The sequence below is a fragment of the Poromitra crassiceps genome (genome assembly GCF_964638095.1).
Source record: "Poromitra crassiceps genome assembly, contig: HAP1_SCAFFOLD_1189, whole genome shotgun sequence".
NCBI lineage: Eukaryota > Metazoa > Chordata > Actinopteri > Beryciformes > Melamphaidae > Poromitra > Poromitra crassiceps.
The window spans coordinates 13,038-35,474 of record NW_028151221.1 but is presented as its reverse complement, the minus strand read 5'-3'; the positions used below and the strand labels follow the sequence as shown (position 1 = coordinate 35,474).

At 43.4% G+C, this 22,437-nt stretch overlaps 1 protein-coding gene across 1 annotated transcript in view; it reads right to left on the bottom strand.

The window, feature by feature from the left end:
- Positions 1-3,742: 3,742 nt before the first annotated feature.
- The window catches only part of LOC310771770 (ankyrin-2-like), a gene marked incomplete at both ends in the record, with an annotated part of 31,607 nt that continues 12,912 nt past the window's right edge, over positions 3,743-22,437 (bottom strand). The window contains 15 exons of the mRNA XM_083664294.1: positions 3,743-4,439; positions 5,368-5,602; positions 5,794-5,946; positions 6,064-6,195; positions 6,749-6,826; positions 7,471-12,102; positions 14,813-14,834; positions 15,885-15,917; positions 18,212-18,334; positions 18,600-18,725; positions 19,445-19,673; positions 19,810-19,906; positions 20,112-20,316; positions 21,138-21,349; positions 21,530-21,684. Coding sequence (XP_083520420.1) covers positions 3,743-4,439; positions 5,368-5,602; positions 5,794-5,946; positions 6,064-6,195; positions 6,749-6,826; positions 7,471-12,102; positions 14,813-14,834; positions 15,885-15,917; positions 18,212-18,334; positions 18,600-18,725; positions 19,445-19,673; positions 19,810-19,906; positions 20,112-20,316; positions 21,138-21,349; positions 21,530-21,684 — 7,129 coding nt within the window. The remainder of the gene's footprint in view (positions 4,440-5,367; positions 5,603-5,793; positions 5,947-6,063; positions 6,196-6,748; positions 6,827-7,470; positions 12,103-14,812; positions 14,835-15,884; positions 15,918-18,211; positions 18,335-18,599; positions 18,726-19,444; positions 19,674-19,809; positions 19,907-20,111; positions 20,317-21,137; positions 21,350-21,529; positions 21,685-22,437) is intronic.

Genomic DNA, 22,437 nt, shown 5'->3' with positions numbered 1-22,437 from the left:
TTGTAACATCTTGAACAGGATCACATTTTGTTTTGATTGACTTCTTGGATTTCTTCTTTTTAGCAGATTTTGCCTTCTCAGTAAATTGACTGGATTTTTCCTCCTTTGACGTTCTTGATTTAGACAATTCATGAGAAGATTCCTCCATCCCATCAGGTGTCACTGAGTTAGGTTCAGTTATTATGTTTCCATGAAGTGACTCATCTTCAGGAGACGAAGAATCACATTCAATCAACATTGTCTTGCATAAAACAGACGGATCATCTTTCTCTGATGATAAACCTTCAGGTGACTCTGATCTATCCTCAATGTTTATTGAGTCAAATGGCAGTGGGATGCTTTCAGTATCAGAGAATACAGATTCAGGAGAGGATGATCGGTATCCTTTGGATACAATTACAGCTTGTCTGAACTCGGGTATAGGGGAGTCAGGTGACAGTCCCCTATATTCATCAACTGATGCTATTGAGTCAGGAGAATCTGGTCTATTTTCAAAAAGTAATGCAACTATTGGAAGATTATCATCTTCGCTTTCTGAAAATGCTGATTCTGGAGATGATCGATAAACTGTCACTAATGCCACAGGGTCAGATTGCCTATATTGTGGAATTGGTGAATCTGGTGACAGTGGTCTGTGTTCATTGACTGATGAGACAGAGTCAGGAGATGAGCCTCTAATATTTGCCAATAACATAAGTGACTCCGGTGACAGTGATCTGCAGTCAGGCAAAGATTCAGGGGAAAATGGCCTCGTTTCAGACTCTGGATCAATTTTAACAGATTCAAATACACCTGTTTTACTGCAAAATGTTTCTCCTACATATTGGGGATCATCGATCTGTGAAATCAGCTTCCATAGCTCTGCATCATACACAAGTCTGTACTGAGGCACCTGTATTGCTGTTTGGGGTAAAGGTGCTGGGCATTCAACTGCTTTTGCATGACTTTCAGGGAAATCTGTAATCACATCAGTTGATACGACCTGGACTGTAGATACAGCTTCTGCCGATGGTGTGACACTATTTAGCTTCTTCTCAGAGGGAGATACATCAGGTACCGCTGACTGCATATTGACAGCTTCAGTTTGACTCAGCTTCTTAGATTTATTTTCAGCAGGTTCAGAAGGAGGCTGGTTTGGGATTTCAGTTTTTGACTTTTCTTGTTTAACAACAGATGTCTCGGCTAGGAATTGCTTTTCAGTGTGTATTTCTGCTGCAACAGTCTTAACTGGTGTGGATTCCCATGCTATTTCTTCTGGCGTATCTGACTCAGTTGGTAAGGTTGATTGCAATGATTGCTCTCCAGAAGGGAAAGTCTCCACATCAGTTTCAATCGATTCCGCAGACTGTCTTTTCTTAACAGAGTTGGATTGTAAAGGAGATTCTACTATTTTAGTCACAGGTTGTTCTGATAATTGTCCATCTTTGTCGGATAATGATGTTTTGTTATGATTAAGTAATGCATTATCTATTTCAAATGTCAAAGCTTCTGGAGATGCTGATCTCTCCTCAGTGCTTTGAAGATCCAGAGGCACTCGGATGTATTCAGTATCTGAGGATACTGATTCAGGGGAGGATGTTCTATATCCTTGGCATACAATTACAGATCCAAAATCGGGTATGGGAGAATCTGCTGACAATGCCCTACCATCACTTACAGAACCAGTAGATTCAGGCGATAATGGCCTTTTCTCAAATTGTGATGAAAGCAATGGCACGGCTTCATGCTCTGTGTCTGATAATATGGATTCTGGTGATGATGACGACCGATAATTTATTGTAAATGAATGATGTTCAGTTGACTGATATTGTGGTATGGGAGAATCTGGGGACAGATTGCTATACTCATTTACTGATGTTGCTGATTCAGGAGATGATGCTCTAATGTCTGCGGATAACATTGCTGATTGGGGTGACAAAGGTCTGTAGTCAAGCACCGACTCTGGTGAAAGACATCTTTCTTCGGTGTCAGACCAAGATACAACAATCCAATCATCATCAGATTCGGATATTGACTCTACTGGTGTTGCTGGCCTATCTTCTGTATCAGATACTATTGATTCAGGGGATTCTGGTCTATGCTCAGTAGCTATGGAATCACATACTAACTGTGAACATTCAGTGTCTGAGGCTACTGATTCAGGGGAGGATGATCTATGTCCAAATACAGCAGATTCAGGCAATCCTGCTCTGTAGTCAGGTATGGGTGAGTCAGGGGACAGCGACCTGTATTCATCTCCAGATGCTACTGAAACAGGTGATGAAGGTCTGTCTTCATAGAACAGCGATGCTAGAGATGCAGTATCATATTCTATATCTGAACATATTGATTCAGGTGAGGTGGATCTTCGTCCAATCGTTGAAATAGTTGAGTCAGGCCAACACTGGTGGAATTCAGGTATAGGTGATTCAGGTGACAGTGATTTATATTCATTTAGAGATGATGTGGATTCTGGTGATGAGGGCCTGTCTTCAAAAAGCACTGACGACAAAAACATGGTTTCAAATTCCATATTTGATGACACTGATTCAGGTGATGATGATCTACTCACAATGGTAGAAGACTCGGGTAAAGTTTGCCTAAACTCTGGTATGGGTGAGTCTGGTGGAAGCTGACAATGTGCAGTGATTGATCCTGTGGATTCAGGTGAGGATGGTCTCACCTCATGTAAATGAGGAGACAAGGACCTGTACTCTGAAGGAGAGGTAAACAGCCATTGCATTGTTCCTAAAATGACAGAATCAGGCGATGATGTCCTGTCTTCTGCATCAAAGGTTAGTGACTGAGGTGATCGCTCACCACTATAGTCACTGCCTGGTGATACTGGCCTTCCAAATGGTCTCTTGTTTGAAACCATTGGTGTCAATGACCTTTCCTCTGCTTCTGATGCTAACTGCCTAGATGCATCTCCTGGTGCACTCAATAGGGCTTGCCCTTGGGAAAAAGCCCAAGTAGCACAAGCTTCCCATTGAACAACAGCGGGTGGTAGGGGAGATAAGGGCCTAAACTGAGGAATGGGGGAATCAGGTGCCAGAAGACTCCGTTCATTTACTGATGACACTGAGCTGGGTGATGAGGCCCTACTCTCTGTCAGTAGTATTGATGTATCAGGAGTGAATGGATTATTCACAGGTATTGGTGATTCAGATGACATGGACCATTTGTCAGCTGCTTTCGGGGATTCAGGAGAAGATGATCTACTATGAGCTGACCTTGGAAGTTCAAGAATGTCTTCAGATGTTGAGTCAAGTGAATAGGATCTGTTTCCAAATGCTTCAACTTCAGGTGTATGGGGCCTACAAACCCCTTCCCCGTATGCTGATGTTGATTCCTGTGATACTGTGAGAGAAACTGTATGATCTACAGAGACCCCATCTTCATTTTGAGGTTCATGCTGTCTGAGTGGTAGTGTCTTCTCAAAACAGTGCTCAACTCCTGGGATGAGAGACCTCACTGATGTTAGATCAGGTACTGAAGGAGGATCTATCTGTTCAACAGTTGAGTCATGTGACACCTGAATGAAGGCAGTTGAGGTAATAGATTCTGACTTTTGAGACATACTAACTGCAATGGTAAGACTGATATCAGAAGGATCTGCTACTGTTTGAGGTGGAGTACCATGGGTTTGATTACTGACATAAATGGGTTTGCTATCAAAATCAGCTGAAATAGAAGTCTGGGCAACATTTATCTCATGCTCAGCTGTTTTGGAAGGATCTTCATTAAGCTGCGTGGTTCTAACAGCTCCCTCCACCTCATCTGTCCTAAATCCAGCTTCAAGTCCCTCTTCAGTGGATGCATCCATATAAGTTAGAGACACATCGTCAGCATCGGAATCCTTCAGGTCAGGATCATATCCATACAGGACTTTGTAGAGTCGACGCGATACTTCAGCCATGTGCTCTTGTGAACAGACTTGCTTTGTGGCAGGAGTTGGTTGAGTCTCTGAAATACTAACGGTAACTGAAGCATCAGAGACACATGTATAATCCTCAGTGGTTTCCTTAAGCTCCACTGACAGTTGCCTGAAGTCTGGTTCGGCTCGCTCACACTCAGTCAAGCTATCTTCAAAATCACTCATAGACAACGGCTGACTTTCGCATACACCTGTTTGAGAGCTGTTGGAAGACTCTCGCCAAGTCACTGGTGACAACCATTGATTGTCGCATTCAGGTTGGGTGGTCTGGAGACACTCCAGGCTCCACTCCTCTCCACCCTCTGCCCCCTCAGCCCCCACAGCATCAGATGGGACAACAGTGGGGTAAGGAGGTAGGGTCATCTGGCCATGTAACGTGGGTCCCTCTTTGGACACAGGGTCTGTCTCATGGGACTGGAGCTTGTAGGGGGTGGTGCGGTACAATGTGAATAAAGGACTTACTTGTTTGAAAGAGCCCGTATGTACCGAATCTTTTTCCTCCTCATATCCTCGTTGTGATAAGCTAAGAAAAGGGGGGGGGGGGAAGAGCACGCAACATCCAGTCATCAGATGGCTATCATGACTAATTTTCAAAATAATATGTATGAATATGATTGCAGTGAATATGTACCGGTACATTTGATTATTCTTTCATAAAGATTTCGGGTCCTATCTTACACCCGGCGCAAAACGCAGCACAAGTGTTGCAGTGATTTTCTCGCCCAGCGCCCACTTTATTTAGATAGCAAATGTACTTGCACTCATCTGTGCACCCATGGACGTGTTGATCTTAAAATGAGGTCTGGTCAGGTCAGGTGCATTGTTGGTACATTGCTATCTTGAGGCAACAAAAACCCTGGTCTAAAGTCAATGGCACAGAATTTCGCTGCTATTTAAAGGAAACATTATTCAGATAGTAAGATGTGGCTACATATGCGGGTGCATAACATGCTTACACTCTGCTCGTCTGCACACACACGCACGCACGCACGCACGCACGCACGCACGCACGCACGCACGCACACACACACACACACACACACACACACACACACACACACACACACACACACACACACACACACACACACACACACACACACACACACACAGTAGCAGTAGTGCACAAACACAGTGGGCAAAACTACAAATGCAGCCCATCCACACATTCTCAAGTTGTATCGACTATTTCAAGTATGGGTTGCCAACTCAATGGTATTTGGTACCCTGGATTTGAAAGGGAATGGGAAGATGACACTCTGATTGGTTGAATTCATGTTATGCCCAAAAGATGCACTACAGCTAATTTAAATAGGGCCCTTGATGTTTAATGTATTCATAACCATGAAAACATATTTCTCAAATAAACAAGTTGTGCAAAGTTGCATTCAATAATGTGGATACAGAAGCATAATGTGAGATCACATTCAGAATACTCCTGGATAACTTACTGTGTTGTTTCCATCTCTTTTTGCAGCTTTTCTCTCTGGGCATGTCTAAGGAGGCCTGTTGCTGATGAGTCTGTCTCTGACCGTCCCGTTGTTTCATGAAGTGATGACAAACTGGAGGACAGGTCCTCTGCTGACACCATGGGTACCTCTTCTGCTGAGCCTAGACTGCTCCCTGTGGCTCCTGTGCGCCTGCCCGACCTGGGACTGTCCATGTCCTCATGAAGGGCAGAGAAACCTGAGAAGGCATAGAAACAGTGGGAATACATGACAAGTGAAAGATTTGGGAATTTGTAAGACTTTTTGAAGAGAGAAAACAATCACTTTTGATTTCTTATAATATAATAATAATTATTATTATTATTATCATCATCATCATCATCATCATAATTGCATAATTTGTCTTGCTCAAGTCAGCAGCTGCTGTACCTTCACTATGATGATCCAGTGCTATAGTCCGCTCTATCTCTGCATAGGTGTGCGATGACGTGTCATCCTCAACGGACTTCATTATCTTGGTTTCAATGAGGTGGACAATGTCCATTCGGTTAATTTTGGTCAGTCTTTTAATCAGTGTGTTTTCTGTGGAAAAAGAAAACAGACCAAAAGCTCTGCTTTGAATATGAATAAGATCATGGGTGTAAACATTTGTTTAAATAGCAATAATTCAGTGAAATGTGCATCATACTAATCACCAACCTGTGGCCTGTTTTCCCTCTCTTTCTGTCCAGAGTTTCAAAAGGGCGTGGCTTTGGTCTTGGAGTGAGTTGGGGTTTTCATTCCTTATCAGCTTGATCCTCTCCTCACTGAAATCAAGTTCTTGGGCCAGCTCTATGGAGAAAAACAACAACAAACAGATATAATAAAGTTTTTTTTAAGACGCTTCAAGACTTCCTATAAAAAAGAGAGGCTAAAAACACTACTGTAGGTGACTGGAATTTTCATGGAGAAAAGCTCTCAATGGATATGTACATAAATATGAGGGAAAACTTAAACTGCTGTTTACAAAAGGAAAGGACATATCAGAACAGCAGCTCACAGGTTGTCTGCGAACATTGACCTCCTGACTTCCCCAAGCGAAATTATGCTTTCCAATGGTCAATTGGATAGGATGTGTGATTGCAAAGATGTTGAGATGAAGAATGAGTGTAAGAGGGTTTTTAGCTCTATAAGCTAATTTTGAAATGGGTTTTTCATGAGCCTGCTATATAGCTATATATATATATATATATATATATATATATATATATATATATATATATATATATATATATATATATATATATATATACACACACACACACACACTCACTTAACTTGATTGTAAAACCCACACCCATTGCGAACTTGACAACCTGACCACCACTACTGAGGTGTGACTCACCCGCCCAGCTGAAGCCCAGGTGGTCGGCTATGATGGCCAACCGCTGCTCTCTCCTCTCTGCTTCATCCTGTGGGTCTACTGCAAATACCACCAGACAGCCATGAGCGGTCAGAGCCGCAAAGTAAAAACACCATCAAACACAAACACATCAGAGAGAGAGAAAATAAATCACTGGCTTTCTTATGTTGTGTAATACTGTCACATTGTAATATCAATGTATTGGGACTGGCCTCGAAGTTGGTCCACATACTTTAAAAAGTATATATACTCACATATTCAGCAGAAGTAATGAAAGGTTATTTGACCAAAAAAAAGTTAAACCCAAACCACTGGATAATCTGCCTATAAAAGATAGTCATGACAGACCCATTGCTGACACTATGGTTAAGAAATCTTAATCTCAATCAAAAACCTAACATTGAATGTGATAGTTCTAATCATGTCGCATTACTTGGCTTTCATGCTTTTAAGATGTCAGTCCCTAAGGTGCTCTTCAATTGAGTTCAATAAAGGCTTTAAGTCAATCTTGAGATTTTCAGAAGACATACAAGGAAAGAGAGACACACTTACAAACACAGACACAGCTCAAGCAACACAACCACAAAGATTCTATCTACAAAGGGCCTTAACTACAAGAGACAGAGAGGCAGCACCTTTACGACTACAGTGTACTAACGACGCACAAGAGATAGAGAATAGGCCCTGTGAGATGAGGGGGATACCTTGACTTCGGACTTTATCATCTGGGATTCGCTGCATCTGCGTCTCAACAGGGTCGTCCCACAGCGGTCTAATGGGAAAGACATCTCCTGAGGGAGGGAACTGCATTTCAGGGAACGTCTCTTTTTCTATGATGGACGGATCGATGAGACTGCTCTCATCATCTGAGGTGGCAGCTGCAGCCTCTTGTTCATTGTCTTTCTTGGCTTGTGCCAGTCCCTCCACGAGCTTTGCTGCTTCATCACATATCTCTTCACAGAATTCAATGGATTGCTTGCGTGTCTCGCGTTTCACTTTCATGGGCGTTGATGTGTGAGATGGCTGACCAGCTTTGCCTCTGACTGGCAGTCTGGACTGGAAGCCTTTAGACTTTGCTGACTCTACGCTCAAGGGACGACCATGTTCCTTTTTAGCAGACGGCCGGGTCGACTCCCCCTCACAGAAGCTCTTGGCTTTGGGAGATGGTGTTTTGGTTTTGGTGCCCACAGAGGGACCTGCATCTGTCTCAGATTTTCTCCTCGAGTCCTTTTTTACAGGGATCCTAAGCTTTCTTTCTTGGGTGGCTTCAGAACGTTTGACTGGAGAATCAGGCTTGAGAGTGCTAGCCTTGATGGGAATTCTGGATTTAGACTCAACTGTGCAAGAGGCCTCTTTTTTCAGAGTGGCTGTAGAGGGAGTTGCATGGGATGGAGAGGGAGTTGTGGATTTACCCCGACCTTGAGACTTAGCTTGGGTTTTGGTTGGGGTCTTTTTTACACCTGTGGGAGCACTTAGTTTGGACTTTCCTGCTGGTTTGGGGGCTTCTATCACTGACTGTGGTTCCTCCGGAGAGGAATCAGAGGACTCTTGGCCCTGCTCAGAGTACACAGATCTAGTGACTGTCGTTTCTGCTGTCTGTACATTGGTTATCATTGGGTCAGAGGAACTAGTTTCTACATCTAAGGAGTCTTCATCTAAAGTTGTATCTGTTTTGGCCTCTGGACCTTCAGGAGATGTTTGATCTTTCTTTGTGGGTTTGGCTGAAATGCCCATTCTAGGAATTTTAGATTTGGAAGCATCAGCTTTTGAGGCTGTCTGATCCCCTTCAACAGGGGATTGATGCTCAGAAGCAGTGGTTTCTTTTGATTTCTCATCTTCCTCAGTCTTAATCTTTAATGTTAGATTGAGGCCAACCTCTGGTTCAGCCACTGATCCCCTACCTTCTTGTCTGGCCTCTTCTGGGAGAGGCTCATCTAAAGGCTGTTCACCTATCTGGAAAAAGGCAAAGCCACCCCCCTCATCTTCATAACTCCTCTTAGTCATGTCAATAGCACCACTCCGCGTCATCTCAAAGAGCTTCCCCTCTTGGAATAGGAAGGGGTTGGGCTCACTGGTAGGAGTGCTCTCTTCTGTAGGACTTCTACCAGGGGTTGTGTCTGGAGTTGCCTGCTGAGACTGCCGGTCCACCATCAAGTTCAGTATCTTCTGTTCCTCCTCATTGACTCGAGCTGCAAAAGCGGCATCATCCTCCCGCATGGCAGTCCAGGTGTCAGCTTCTGCTCTTGCAGTGACACCCTTTGACTCAGTTCTAGGCGGTTCCTCTGCCTCCTCCTCCTCCTCCTCCTCCTCTGTGTCATCATAGATACAGACCTCAGGATTGGACATTTCTTTTGTTTGTCCAATAACAGTAGGAGCACCAAGCCCAGCCTCTGTTGCACCTGTATTCCCCCTTTGATCTCCTTTGACTTCATCTGTTACATTGCTGCCTGGTTTTACCACCGCAGACTGTAGACTACCAACACCTAACTCTTGGCCTTCCACACCATCCCCTTTGTTTTCCCTTGATTTCCTCAAGCTCTCCTCCTTCTGCTCATCTGTTATGTTTGCAGTGCTTGATGTGACGGCAGCCATTTTGGCAACATTGTCATTGTCAGCCGTTACAGATGGCAGAGGTTCCTGTGCTTGTTCAGTTTTCCCTTCAGATTTTGAATAATGCTGGTCTGAGACAGAGTGAGGTCCCTCAGAAGTGACATTGGCTGTTGTGGTTGTGCTCTTGACCTCTTTGCTGTGGAATCCTTCATGCAAACCTGCTGGAAAAGGAGAGGGAGGTTGTACTTTAATATGGGGATCAACAAAAAGAGCTAACTCTGAATCCTCTCTGGGTCTAGCGAGACCACTTTCACTCTGTGAAGGTTTTTCACTTGTGGGGTCTAAGGTTTTACAGCTGTCATCCCCTATATCGAGATCTGCTGAGGGAGTCATATCTTTTCTAGACTTCTGCTTGCTCCTCTCCTCTTGTTCCATTTCATCAAATGTTTTTATTTTGGCTGCCATCTTAAACATCTCCTCCTCTGGAGTGAATTTTCTCTGAGCTTCGCTGCTCTCTGATGTGTCCTCGTCTTCGGAGTCTTCGGGGATGACAGCCGCTTTCAATTGAACAGAGAGGGACATATTGTCATGGGGTTTGGGGTTTACCTCATAACTTACCTCTTCAGAACTAGGGGTGTCAGGGGAGAGGGGACTCTTACCGGAACTTGTCATCTGAGATGTCTGCTCACAACTGTCATCGTCGGCACTAGCCTCGTGGTCTCGAAGCAGCCTACTACGCAAAGCATCTTGGGGTAATTCTGGAGCTTTGGAGAGGTCTGGATGGCTAGAGGATATAGTGGGCTGACCTAGTGTGGGTGGAAAGGCTGGTTGGCTTCTTTGCTCTACAGGGCTGCTCTCTAATGAGTCACGACAGGGTGATTCCTGGGTGGGGCTGGGTTCGATAGAGTCAGGGGACTTGTGGGAGGAGTTTTCGTCCATGAGGGGACTACCCTCTAGAGAGTCTCTGTGGCTAATTGTCAAAGAGTCATCAGCTAATGGACTGAGGGCATCTGAGTCTTGTTGTCTTAAAGGCAGTTCTAAGCGTCCATGACACTGAGAAGAAGATATAGAGGTTGGAGAACCAGCTAAAGATAATTCTAGCTGACCATCAGGGCTCTCCTCGTCACTAAGAAAAGTCTCTAAGGTCTCTGACATTCTCTTTGTAAGCTTTCGGGGTTTAGATGGCTTTGATTCACTCCTCCTAACAGATATGGACTCACTTGTGGTGGGCTCATCTGCCGCCTCACTGGAAGAGACAGGGAGGGTCAATTCTGTAGACAGCTGGTCACCGATGGTCTCCACACCAGAGTCTCCAGATTTCTCTTTGTCTTTCCTTTCAGTTTTGACTGATGTTTTAGTGGTCTGATGTCCACTTTTGGGAGAGAGAGCTGGACTTTCAGGGCTTGTGTCTGGAGTGGCTAAGCCCTCGTGCTTATAACTGTCCTCAGAGCTCAGATGAGTGGCTCCATCTCCAGAACTGCCACTTAGTGAGTCTGCCACACCCTCATGTTTTGAACTATCAGAGCTATCATCAAGGCCACCACTTCCAAAGTCTACAGTTTCCGTTAGCTCTGAATGGGCGGCAACAATGGACTTTGTTTCTTTCTCTCTGTCTTGTTGAGTGGTCTCTTTCTCACGAGGTTTGGAGTCCAAAGATACTTCTCGTTCTTGAGGGACACGTGAGGTTATTGCTTTGGTCATGGATTTTGACTGGATGGTTTGTGATTTTGTAGTTTTCTCTGATGTTGCCACAGTAGATGTTTTGAGTTCAAAAAGCCCAGACTTTCCTTTTGAGGGGTCCTGCCCCGTTTGGAAGGCTTGCATCAGCTCTTTAACTGACATGGTCTCCTCAAGTTTCTCAGATTCAGTTTTGGGGGACTTAGGGGGGCGCTGTTTTGATTTAGGGCTTTCTTTGGCTTTTGGAGAGGGTTTACTCATAACAGGCAATTGTGAAGATTTGGTTCCAATGACCTTTTTGCCCTTTTGTTCTGCCTCCACCTTCTGTTGTAAGGCTTTGACCTTGTCTTTTATTGACCCAATGGGAGTTTCTTCAACCACTGGGGATACAGGTGACACTGGGGGAGGAGCTGTAGGCACACTTAAGAGTGTACCCGCCTCTGTAGATTGCTCTGCCTGCCCCTGGTCCTTCCCCTTCCTCCTGACTGGCTTTTTGACATCGCCAACAGTGGTTTTGTCCAGCATTTTGGTTGGAGTAGTTGGTTTTGCACTTTTGCGTAGAACAACATCAGTGAATTTTTCTTGGACCACTGGCTCTTTTTTAGCTTTTCCTTTAGAGCTCACTGGTTTATCCAGGAGGTACTCTTTGAGGTCACCACTGTCTTTTATAGCTTTGGGTCGAGGAGCCCCTTTATTACTTCTGCTTTCACGTAAAATAGGTTCTTGGGTTTCTAAGGCTGCCATGTTTTTGGCCTCCTCTACCTCACTGTCTGAGAGGAGGACCCACTCCTCTGCCATTCTGGCTGCTTTTTCTGCCTCGTCTGCCACCTCACCCTCATAAGTCCCACTCCTCAATATCTCACTGACTTTCTCTAGGTCCTCTTTGACTTTCTCTAAGTCCTTCTCCATTATTTCTAATGGCTCTCCGGAGATCTCCTCAGCCCCTTTCTCTAGACCACCCCCTCCTAAGGACGTGGATTTCTCTGTAGAGTCCGCAGTCAGGATGGCAGTCATTTTGATCAAGTCTTGTTTCATCTCTGACACGTCGGACAGAAGGTCTGGTTCTCGAATCAACTCAGATTTCAGGACTGATGTCTCCGTCTCTTCATCTTCCAAAAGGAAGGACAAGTAAGGAGTAAAGAAAATAAAAAATTGAAATGAAAGGAGACAGACATTGGAGAATGTAGTCAGGACAGGACTGGAGCACACTGTCAGGGATCATAGGACAACAGGTTCACAATGGATACTACAGCAGGGTATCGGAGAAATTGCGTTTCTACTCTCATGTCTCTTTGGGGCGCATACTCTGGTAAAGAAAAAGCCAACTAAACAATAACAATGGGAAAGAATATGAGCAGGAAATAACTTGCTTATACACCGACTCAGCCCACACACTCACATGACAAAAAGCCAAAACAAAATTAAACTACTTTAAAAAAAATTGTTACCAGACCAAATATGAGCAAAAGCAGATATCAGCAAACCAACACGAACAATGGAAAAAGGAGGACAAACAAAGGGATAGCAACATTAAGACATCTCAAGATTGATGGAATGTATGACTCATGTCTAAGGAATCAAAGGGAAAAAATGCTTTGAAAACAACTGAGAATGCTAGTTGCCTCTTTCAAAGAAAGCCAGTGATAACAAATTATACACCATACAATGGTTGACTGTGCTTGCTCATACTAAGCAATGCAGACCATTTACTTGTCTATACTACAAGGATCTAAATCAGAAGCACTAGTGAAAGAGACAACTAAAGGAAATCAAAGCACTTAAATATATCTGCTAGTCTAACCACACATTTGAAATATAACTAAAGATAAATGAAATCATACCACAAGCAACACATTGTAGTGTACTATAACTAAATGGTTCGAAATCAAAGCACGCAAAAGAAAGAAAAAAGATGAAATGAAGACTTTACATACAAACAGACATACACACATACATACACACACATACATATTTATGTAAGCCAAGTTATTTCCATGCAAAGCAAAGGGAAAATGTTATCGGAAAAGCCCTGGTGAAGAGTGAATGGAGTGAGTTGAAAGTTTATTGGATTACTGAAGTCTACCAATAGAAGATATGTGCTACTCATGTTGATTCACATTCAGTAGTGTGGTGAGTTCTTGATCCTTTTACACAGCTACTACTTACGTAATACGTATGCATTTGTATCTACATTAAGCATAAAAACTGAAAATGCATACGTGGAATTTTAATCTATACAATACTTCCATGTATGTACTGTATGTTTCAAGGAGACAAAGTTTTTATTTTGCTTGTGAGGGTTAAGCTTATGCTAGGCCAATTGTTATTTGATGTCTAGGAGAATAGGGTAAAAAGGGTAGTATCACTTCATGCACAAGGCAAGGAGAGTAGGGACTAGGGAGGCAATGATCTTGTTTGGGAGGAGGTAGTGGACTACTTTTTGCTTTGCCACTACATTAAAGAACTACAGTGGGAAGGGGGACAGACTAATTCTGGGAAGGGAGCGGCGACTAATTCATTGTCACATAAACATCACCACAGTATGAATGTGTTTATTTTTCATGTACATATTATGTGGATGGCACTGCTCAACTCTTTCTCCATATATCCAATCTCAAAACATTTACAGTTACAAGGAGAAGAGTTCAAATGAAGACATTGAGCCAGGTGTGAAATGATAAGAGAGGAACCTCGAAAGCGAAGTGAAGCCTCATGAGAAAACATAATGTTGACATGGATGGTGCATGGCTGCCATTTTTGTTTTTGTGACAAGACAAATGAGAGGAACTTAAAGGGCTTTGAGATGCATATGGCCTACAGCTTAACTAAGGAGCTGAAGCTGGGTGTTTCATGTGTCAGTCCGGTTATTCCTCTGCACATTCTCTATAATATTAGACTAGCAAGTCACACAATAACACATCATTTTATATATATATAATATGATTCATATAATCAAGATTAGGGATGCACGATATATCAGCAATCATATCGGTATCGGCCGATGTTAGTCATTTTTTAACATATCGTATCGGTCCGATGTTGCAATGTTAATATCGGTTATCATTATCAGCCAAATTCTTCCCATTGAGATGAAATAATGCAGTACATATATGATTTATGGGCTTTTACAAATGTTTTGGAAATAAAGAAATGCATTACTTTTTCAAATTCCGTGTTTACATGTGTTTTTCACTATGTACACAATGTTATTATCATAGAAATGTGTTTTTTATACAGATCATATCGACATCAGTAAATATCGGTTATCGGCCATAACAGCAATGTTAATATCGGTTATCGGCATCGGCCAAAATTGTCATATCGGTGCATCCCTAATCAAGATGCATGTTATTGTCATATTAGCTTGATTAACACAGAAGTGCTAGTCTCTCAAGTCGGTCCATCTCTTCCACAAACTTCAAATGCTCCAGAGACAGTCTGTACTTCTTCAGCCCATCAACATTTGGACAGAGGAAGTTTTCATCTTCCAAAGAAAAGAAAAAAGCTTCAGACCGGAAGGAAGTTCGATCGTAATCGACCAATCATGATTCTCCGAAACATAACCGAGGCAGGTGATTGGGGGGGAATGACATCCCGCCTTATTTTGACTTTGAGAGCTGACATGTACAGGCGGGTAGGCGGGAGCATTTGTAAATTGCGGGGAGCCAACGCCTTGAGAGACTACAGAAGTGCAGATACGAATTAAATTAGATAGAATATATATAATTCTATATAGATATAGATATTTATAGAATAGCAAGTGTTTTAATATAATTAATTGAGAAAAGTAAAGACTATAAAAAAGAATAAATGTCTTACATTTCTCTAGCGTTCTGCCGGTCTGTAAAGACAAAGAAAATACACTTCAAGTTACTCATGCTCTATTCACTGTGAGTGCCATATACCAGTGGTTCTCAAAGTGGGGTCGGGGGACCCCCAGGGTTCCTTGAGGTGGTTCCAGGGGGTCCCCAGCAAAAAAAGGGAATATTTTTCCCCCACTATAATTCCACCCATAAGTAACACAACAACAGAATGTATGACTATTTTGGTCATGGGTTTCATACACTTTCTGTAATATAACATCTAAAAGCAAAACATCTTATCAGATGGGGGACCCTGGGACAAAATCTTATCAAATGGGGGTCCATGGTCTAATTTGTGTCAGTTTAGGGGTCCTTGTTGTGAAAAAGTTTGAAAACCACTGCCATTAACCACCACAATTACCGTACTTAATGGCTACAACAGTGTTAATTTAATCGATGAAAACTATGACGAAAAATGTTCATCAACTACATATTTTCACTGATGAAAACTAGACGTTAAATAAAAATAAAGTTGTGATGAGGAAATCTATTGACATTTTCATCAACAAATAAAAACCAGACTAAAATGTTGGGGGGGGACGAATTGGGAAGAGATCCAATCAGAAGAGAAGAAGAAGAAGAAGTTAAACAATTAAATGTGTGTCTGTATTGCACGTTCAAACCTTAATAATTCCATTCCATAATAAGAGATTAAAAGATATTTCCAATGAGTTTGGAAATTCTAAAGAAACAATAGTTAAAATTGTCTTTGACTAAGATGAGACTAAAATACTCAGTTTTAGTCAATTAAAACTTGACTAAATAAAAACAGGATTAGGTTGACTAGATCTGACAAAAACTAAGGACATTTGACACAGGACGAAGACTAAGACAAAAGAAATAACACTAATTTTGGCAATTCTAACTGGCACTAACTGGCAATTCACAGTCTTATCTATTATCAATACCCAAAATACATCAAAAATGTTGTTGAATTCAGGCCTGGTGTGAAGACTAGCAGTGGACAGACTACATCAGCAGAGCTAGTTAGTTGGGAGGGAGGGAGGGGAAGCAGAGGATGCCATTACCTCTTCCTCTTGCTCTTGGTCTGAATCGGACTCCTTTTGGGAGCAAGAAGCAGAAAGATGGACAGATAGAAACGACAGCAAGAATGGAGAAAAAACAGAGAGGTGGCGAGCATGGTTATCAATGCAATGAAGTGGGTCAGTCAGTGGGATTTCAGGGAGGAAACTAAGTAAGCAAGTAAAGCTTATTTGTATAGCACCTTTCACACATACAGAATCACAAAGTCACAAACAACAGACAAAACAGTAACAGAGACACATATACAAGTAGAGTATGAAGGAGCAATGTTCCAAACAGACGAGGACAAAAGACCAGTAAGAGTAAATCAAATCAAATGGAGCATGAGTGCAGGCTAATCAAAGGGCTGTCTAAATAAAGACGTTTTCAGTTGCTTTTTTTAAATGTCACAAAGGATAACGATAACGATAAGGGGAGGGCATTCCACAAAGAGTCTAAGGGGAATTTTCACAATAAAGCAGCAACCGGCTCTTTAACTCATTGAATGCCAATGACGACAGCTGTCGTCAATTCAAATACTGACGTAGAGTGCCAAAGACGACGATTGTCGTCAATTGCGTTTTTTGACGGTGGGACGTGGATCAATCCCTGATACATCTCTGGTACAACTATTGTAGCTATTGGAGGTCTATAACCTATTTTACAGAACCCTTAGGTGGCGACAGTGCTCTCCACATAACAGAAAGGCAAGGAAAAAACAAAGAAGAAGTCGTTATGGAAACGGAAATCGCATCGCATCCGTATGCATCGATATGCTGAAGCACGTTACTGCAGCTGTGCCTGCAGCAGCCAATCTGCTCCCACAATTGAGCCGCTCCGTGTCGGTTGCGACAGCAGATCCGCACATCCACACCGTGGAGTTGTTATTATTCTCAACTGGAAGCATCGTTGCCGGTGACAAACACACGCGGAACGCTGTAAAAAAACTGGATGTTGCGCACCCTTCACTGTGCGCACAGCAAACTCAGCAGAGAGCCACCACAGACAGGAGGAGGAGTGTGCAGTTGAGGCGAGGCGAGGCGAGGCGAGGCGAGGCGGGGCGGGGGGCGGGGGGGGGGGGGGGGGGGGCACGCAGAGCAGCACGCAACACCCAGACAGACCCAGGCAGCAGGACAGGATTGACAAACGCAAGCCAGAATATCCGATGCCCACCAGCAGCAAATCAAGACCAGCAAGAAGCTGCAACCAGCAGCGCACGCAGGGGCCAGCGCTGCTGGTTGTAGCTAAAAATATTATTCTGCCAAACAAAATTCCCTGGCCTAAACTGTTTTATTGAAGGAAATTATTTTTGAGGTGTGACTACATTAGAAAAGATTAGCTTCAGAGTCAGTGATGTGCTTGAAATGTTTAATTTCACAAAAGGCCAATTATCTCAGCTTCTAGAAAAAAATTGCTGTTTTGGGATGAATCAAGCTATCTTCTCCGGCTCATAACTAAAGAACGGAAAATGGGATCAATAAACTTTTTTTTGCAGATGATAGAATAGAGTCTCATCGTTCTTTGTGCGTGTTCAGTGTTTACATAGTAATATCACACAATATTCTGTGGGCCTCGAGAAATCACTGAAAACGCTCTGAAACTCTGGCACTGGGAGCGTCCGTTCTCCAAAAGTGGCTGGCACTCAATGAGTTAAAGCAGCAATGTTGGCTGCTTTTAAGGCTTCAACGTGTAACTTTCTGCTGAACAGCAGCAACAGCGGCCTCTGCTGCCACAAGTGACAATTTCAGATGCTAAAAAAACACTTCCCTGTTTGTATGCTCAGATATCAGCCTTATTCTATTGTTTCTGCTTGTACTCTCTGCTTTGTTAAGCTTTCTGCAGTGTTATAACTGATTCGGAAAGCTCCAAATATCCCCAAATGTTCTTGTGTTGAAACAAGTTGCTAATCACGCCGCTAATCAGGCTAGCAAGGGATAGCATAATACTTCCTATACGTGCTTCACAATAAAAGCGCCCCATTTGTCAGAGAAAAGCTTTTAATATGAAGGAGCTGCAGCAGGAAATAGAGTTGCATTCAGGCAACTTGACACGCTCTGGGACGGAGCCTCAAAGTTACATGCTGCAGGAAACAGGGTGCAGAGTGGGAATGATAGAGGCGCCATTCTCCATATTCGAAGTGAATGTACACAATTATTTAAAAGCTGTTATATAAAGGTAAAAAAAATGGGGGGATTTAAGATGTCAACATTGATTGTTAGGAAAAGAACTGACGTTGTTTAGGCAATTATTGTGCAGTACTTACAGGAACTAACTAGATACTGAACACAAAGCTTCCTGTATTGAAGAGTACAACAACAAATAGCTGCCTTACCTTGGAGTATGAGGGGAGAGTGATGTTGAGGTTGCATATGGCTTGTGGGGTCAGTGACCTGTAGTTCCTGGGTTCTTTCATAAAGGACAGACGCCCACACGGCTCCTGAGTGTTGTCTCTGATCTATAACAGCCAAGCAGCTCAGCATTAGTCAGGAAACTAGGCAACATGTCAAGCAACTGTAAGGACAAAGACCAATCTAAACCTTCTATAGAATGAGGGTAAGGTGAGAAGATGACTTTTCGTTTCATACTTGTGAAAGTAGTGAAGCAGTAAAATAAGAAACTGTGTATCTGTGTGTGTGTGTGTGTGTGTGTGTGTGTGTGTGTGTGTGTGTGTGTGTGCGTGTGTGTGTGTGAGAAATTAACAAATCCGTAACACTGCTCACTTTGATGAAGAGTGCTAGTCTGTTCTCTTTGAAGGCAAAGAAGCTGAAGAGATGGTGCTGGCCACTCTTGGTGAGAGGGACAAGGTTGCCAAAGCAGTCTGCATAGATTGGTTTGCCTTCCAAAACCTAGGAAGAATAAATACTTAAAGGTTGTTGATGATGATCCAGTCAGCTAAACATCACTGCCTTATTTGCAACACATCTGATTTGTACATGCATCTAGTATCTAACATTAACAGCCTAGTGCACTGTGGCTCCTTTATGGGTAGCTGTGGCTCTTTTAAGCCCTACTTAAAAATAAAAATATAACATTTTGAGCAAAATTCATCAACATTCTCATCACATCAATCTATTAGCCCAAAGCCCTCAACCGTCTGAAGAACTAATCACAATTTATCTCAGGTCTCACTCTCTGTTTGCAGGTGCGCAAGACAAGTGCAAACTCCGTCATACTGGGGAAAACTAGCTTAGCATGAACCTAAAATGGCTAAAGAATGTAAGAAATGCAAATATGAAGAGGAATATCGAACATTTACAGAGGACTGGGAACTAGAGTTTTTCTTGGCGTCCACGGGTTCGAGAAAACGCATCTGTCTGCTTTGTGATAACGTCATGACTCATTTCACAATTCAAAAAGGTCCAATTTGCAGCGCCATCACAAAATGAAGCACCCAAGGTCCAATACCGACTTTAAGAAAGTTGGAGAGCTAACGGCTCCTTTTTTCAATGTTTTCTCCATTGTAAAGTTCTTAAGCCCCTCTGCTGTGCCCTCCACACCTTCTATACCTACATCCCTCTGTCCATCACACCTCCTCTATGGGTTATGTCCCTACTCATGTCCTCACCTCCACGTCTCGGCTGCGGGCCACCTCGGTGAAGTTCTCCTGCTGCTCCAGGGTTTTGTCAATCTTGTCGTCGGTCATGCAGAAGCAGCGCAGGCGGGCCTCGATGGGGTCGTGGGTCTTGGCAAAGATGACGAACTTGGCCATGTAGGGGACACAGATGATCTCCCGGTACACCTGAGTAGAGAAGCTGACAGATTCCTGCACCTGCCGACAGTCGATCAGCCAGAACCTAGAGGAGGATCCGAAAATAACAGTATTTGTTGGTTGGTGCATCTAAGTCACTTTCAAAGAGCAAAAGATAGGACCGCAACAATTATCATTAGAGTAGTGGGGTATCACAGACCACTTAAAAAAAATGGTGGTACCTGGCAGACACATTGGTGGTGAAGGAGACACAGTCGTTGATGAATGTTAATGGCGTGGTTCCTGTTATATCCTCCCATTGCGCAGGTGTTGTTCCACCTGCAAATGGACACAAACACAAAATTAAGACAGTCAAGTATGTGTGGATACCTGTGTGTGTCTCAAAGATGGTTACTTGGACTTGCAACTTTTTGTCTTGAAAAGTCTTTTGGTGCGACTTGAATTTTGACTTGGACTTCCCAAAAAAATTACTTGTGAGCATCTCTGGTGTGCGTATGTGTGTGTGTGGGGTCTGCTCTCTCACCAGTGATACTACAGAGCAGTCGTAAGGTGGGGGTGTCCCCTCCGAAGCCGTTGACCACCGGGTCGGAGTTGCTCTTGGGGACGGGGATGGTCATGGTGATGGGCTTATGGAACTTCCTCCTGCGGGGCTCCAGGGTGACGATGGGGCTGAAGGTGGCCTTGTTGCCCAAGATCTTCCTCACCACATCCACATTCATTGGCTGGGCCTGGGAAAGTACATAGATAGAGTAGGCAAGAGATGTATGTTACAATGTCTCAATGTCATCTTCACCTGTGGACAATGGTCAAAATGTAATGGCAATGTTTTTTTTTAACCTTCTACAATCCTAACCAGTTTTAACATAATAGCTACAGTAATACACTGAAGATATATAATAGGTAACAAGTAGACCAAGGTCCTTTTTGAGTTTTGTACAGATTGTGAAAGTGTCGATTGTAAGCTATCACATGATGTGTCATACATTGAAATCTGAAAATAGTTGAATATGCTTATTTGAATGTTGATACTCCTAAAAGCAACATTCAGAGAAAATAAATCACCCTGGAAGTTGGTGAACAAGCTTGGTTTGCCCTGGACAAGCATAGTTTGCTAACAAATTATAAGTATTTAGTGATCCTAAAATTGCTGTCTGTCCTATTGAGTGTGTTCTTCAACATATAAACATATATTAAAAAGACCCCCCCCCCCCAAAAAAAAAAAAACACGCGCACACACACACACACACACAAACCCTTTATCTTGATTTGTACGATTTAATGGTTGCCTACTTCTTACACCCCTTTCACATATTCTCAGATTTGAGTCAAATGGGGGTCTGTGCCTCTGATGTAGACTAAATGAGGTCTGTGCCTCTGATGTAGACTAAATTAGGTCTGTGCCTCTGATGTAGACTAAATGAGGTCTGTGGCTCTGATGTAGACTAAATTAGGTCTGTGGCTCTTATGTAGACTAAATGAGGGGTCCTGATATGATAAAGGTTGAGCATCACTGATATAGGCTATGCCTCTTCATGCTTTTGTCCATTACCTGCAGACCGACCCTGATCCTCTTGGTGAGAGCCCCCTCAGGGAACACTGCCTGGACCTGGGGCACCACAGTGCTGCTCAGGATGCCTCCCTCTGGACCAATCAGATTACTGTCCTGCTTAACGCGCGACACCACCGCAAAGTATTGTGGGAAATCTCTGGTGATGATGCGACAGATGCGCTTCCTCTCTAGCTCCTCCGGTGGGTCCAGCTCTACAGGAGGCAACCATTGAGTGATAGGCGTTAGGGATGTTCATGATAGCATGCATCATGCATGAACAGAATATTTAAAATGTTCTGTTTTGACCCATTTTGCTCGGCTCATGAGCAGTTTTTCTTCATGCTGTTTCATTTCTTAAAGAATGGCTTTACCGACATCAGAGGCTCACTCACCCTCGTCCATGCCGTTGAGGACCAGGTTGAGTTCCTCCTGGGTGTGCTCACAGTGATGTTCCTTCCAGCTCTCTCCGCTCTCGCTCCTCAGGATCACCAGCTCCCTCTCCCTCCCCCTCAGGGCCGCAAAGTGAGGGATCTCCACGATCACTGGACTGGAGGGGCAGAGAGCAGGCAGCATGAGCCAGTGTGTGTGCTGCTGTGTATGAGTTGTGTGTGCTTGCCAGGGCTGTAGTACTTGAGCCAGTGTATGTGCTCTAGTGTATGTGCTGTGTATGAGTTGTGTGTGCTTGCCAGGGCTGTAGTACTTGAGTCTCAAGACTTCTTAAGCTTGGCCTATTTTGACTCAGTCTCAGGCTTTATTGGTTGTGGTGGTTGCCTTAACTTGTTGACTTTACTTGACTTCCTTCAATAAATAAATAAATCAGAGATACATTTTTCTCTACCTGGTCCACCTTTGTTTATTTTCTCCCCAACACAATTTAAGCATCTCTGTTGATCCTTAAAGGCACTACATTAGATTTTTTTTGCCCACTAGATGTCGCACTACAGCTGTAGCATTAGACGTAAACACAAACAGTCTATAAAACGCTACCATGTGCACTCGCATGGCTCTCCTATAACTATCTGCTGTCTACACTAGGCAGCCTGACGAGCCTGTGGAGTGCTGTGGAGACATGCAGAGCGAGCCACACAACCGACCGATCGCACTGAAACCAAAACCAGGGTCCTAAACTGCGATACAACCAGAGACTAACCTTTGTTTCACAGCCACGGCTGCTTCATTTTTCCAATCATAGCCACAGGTTGATCCACATTATGCTCTTAAGCCTCGCTGGGCCGCTCTCTGTCTATTTATAAACGCGGGGGAGGACAACATCACATGGGGACGGTCTGACGCTTAGACA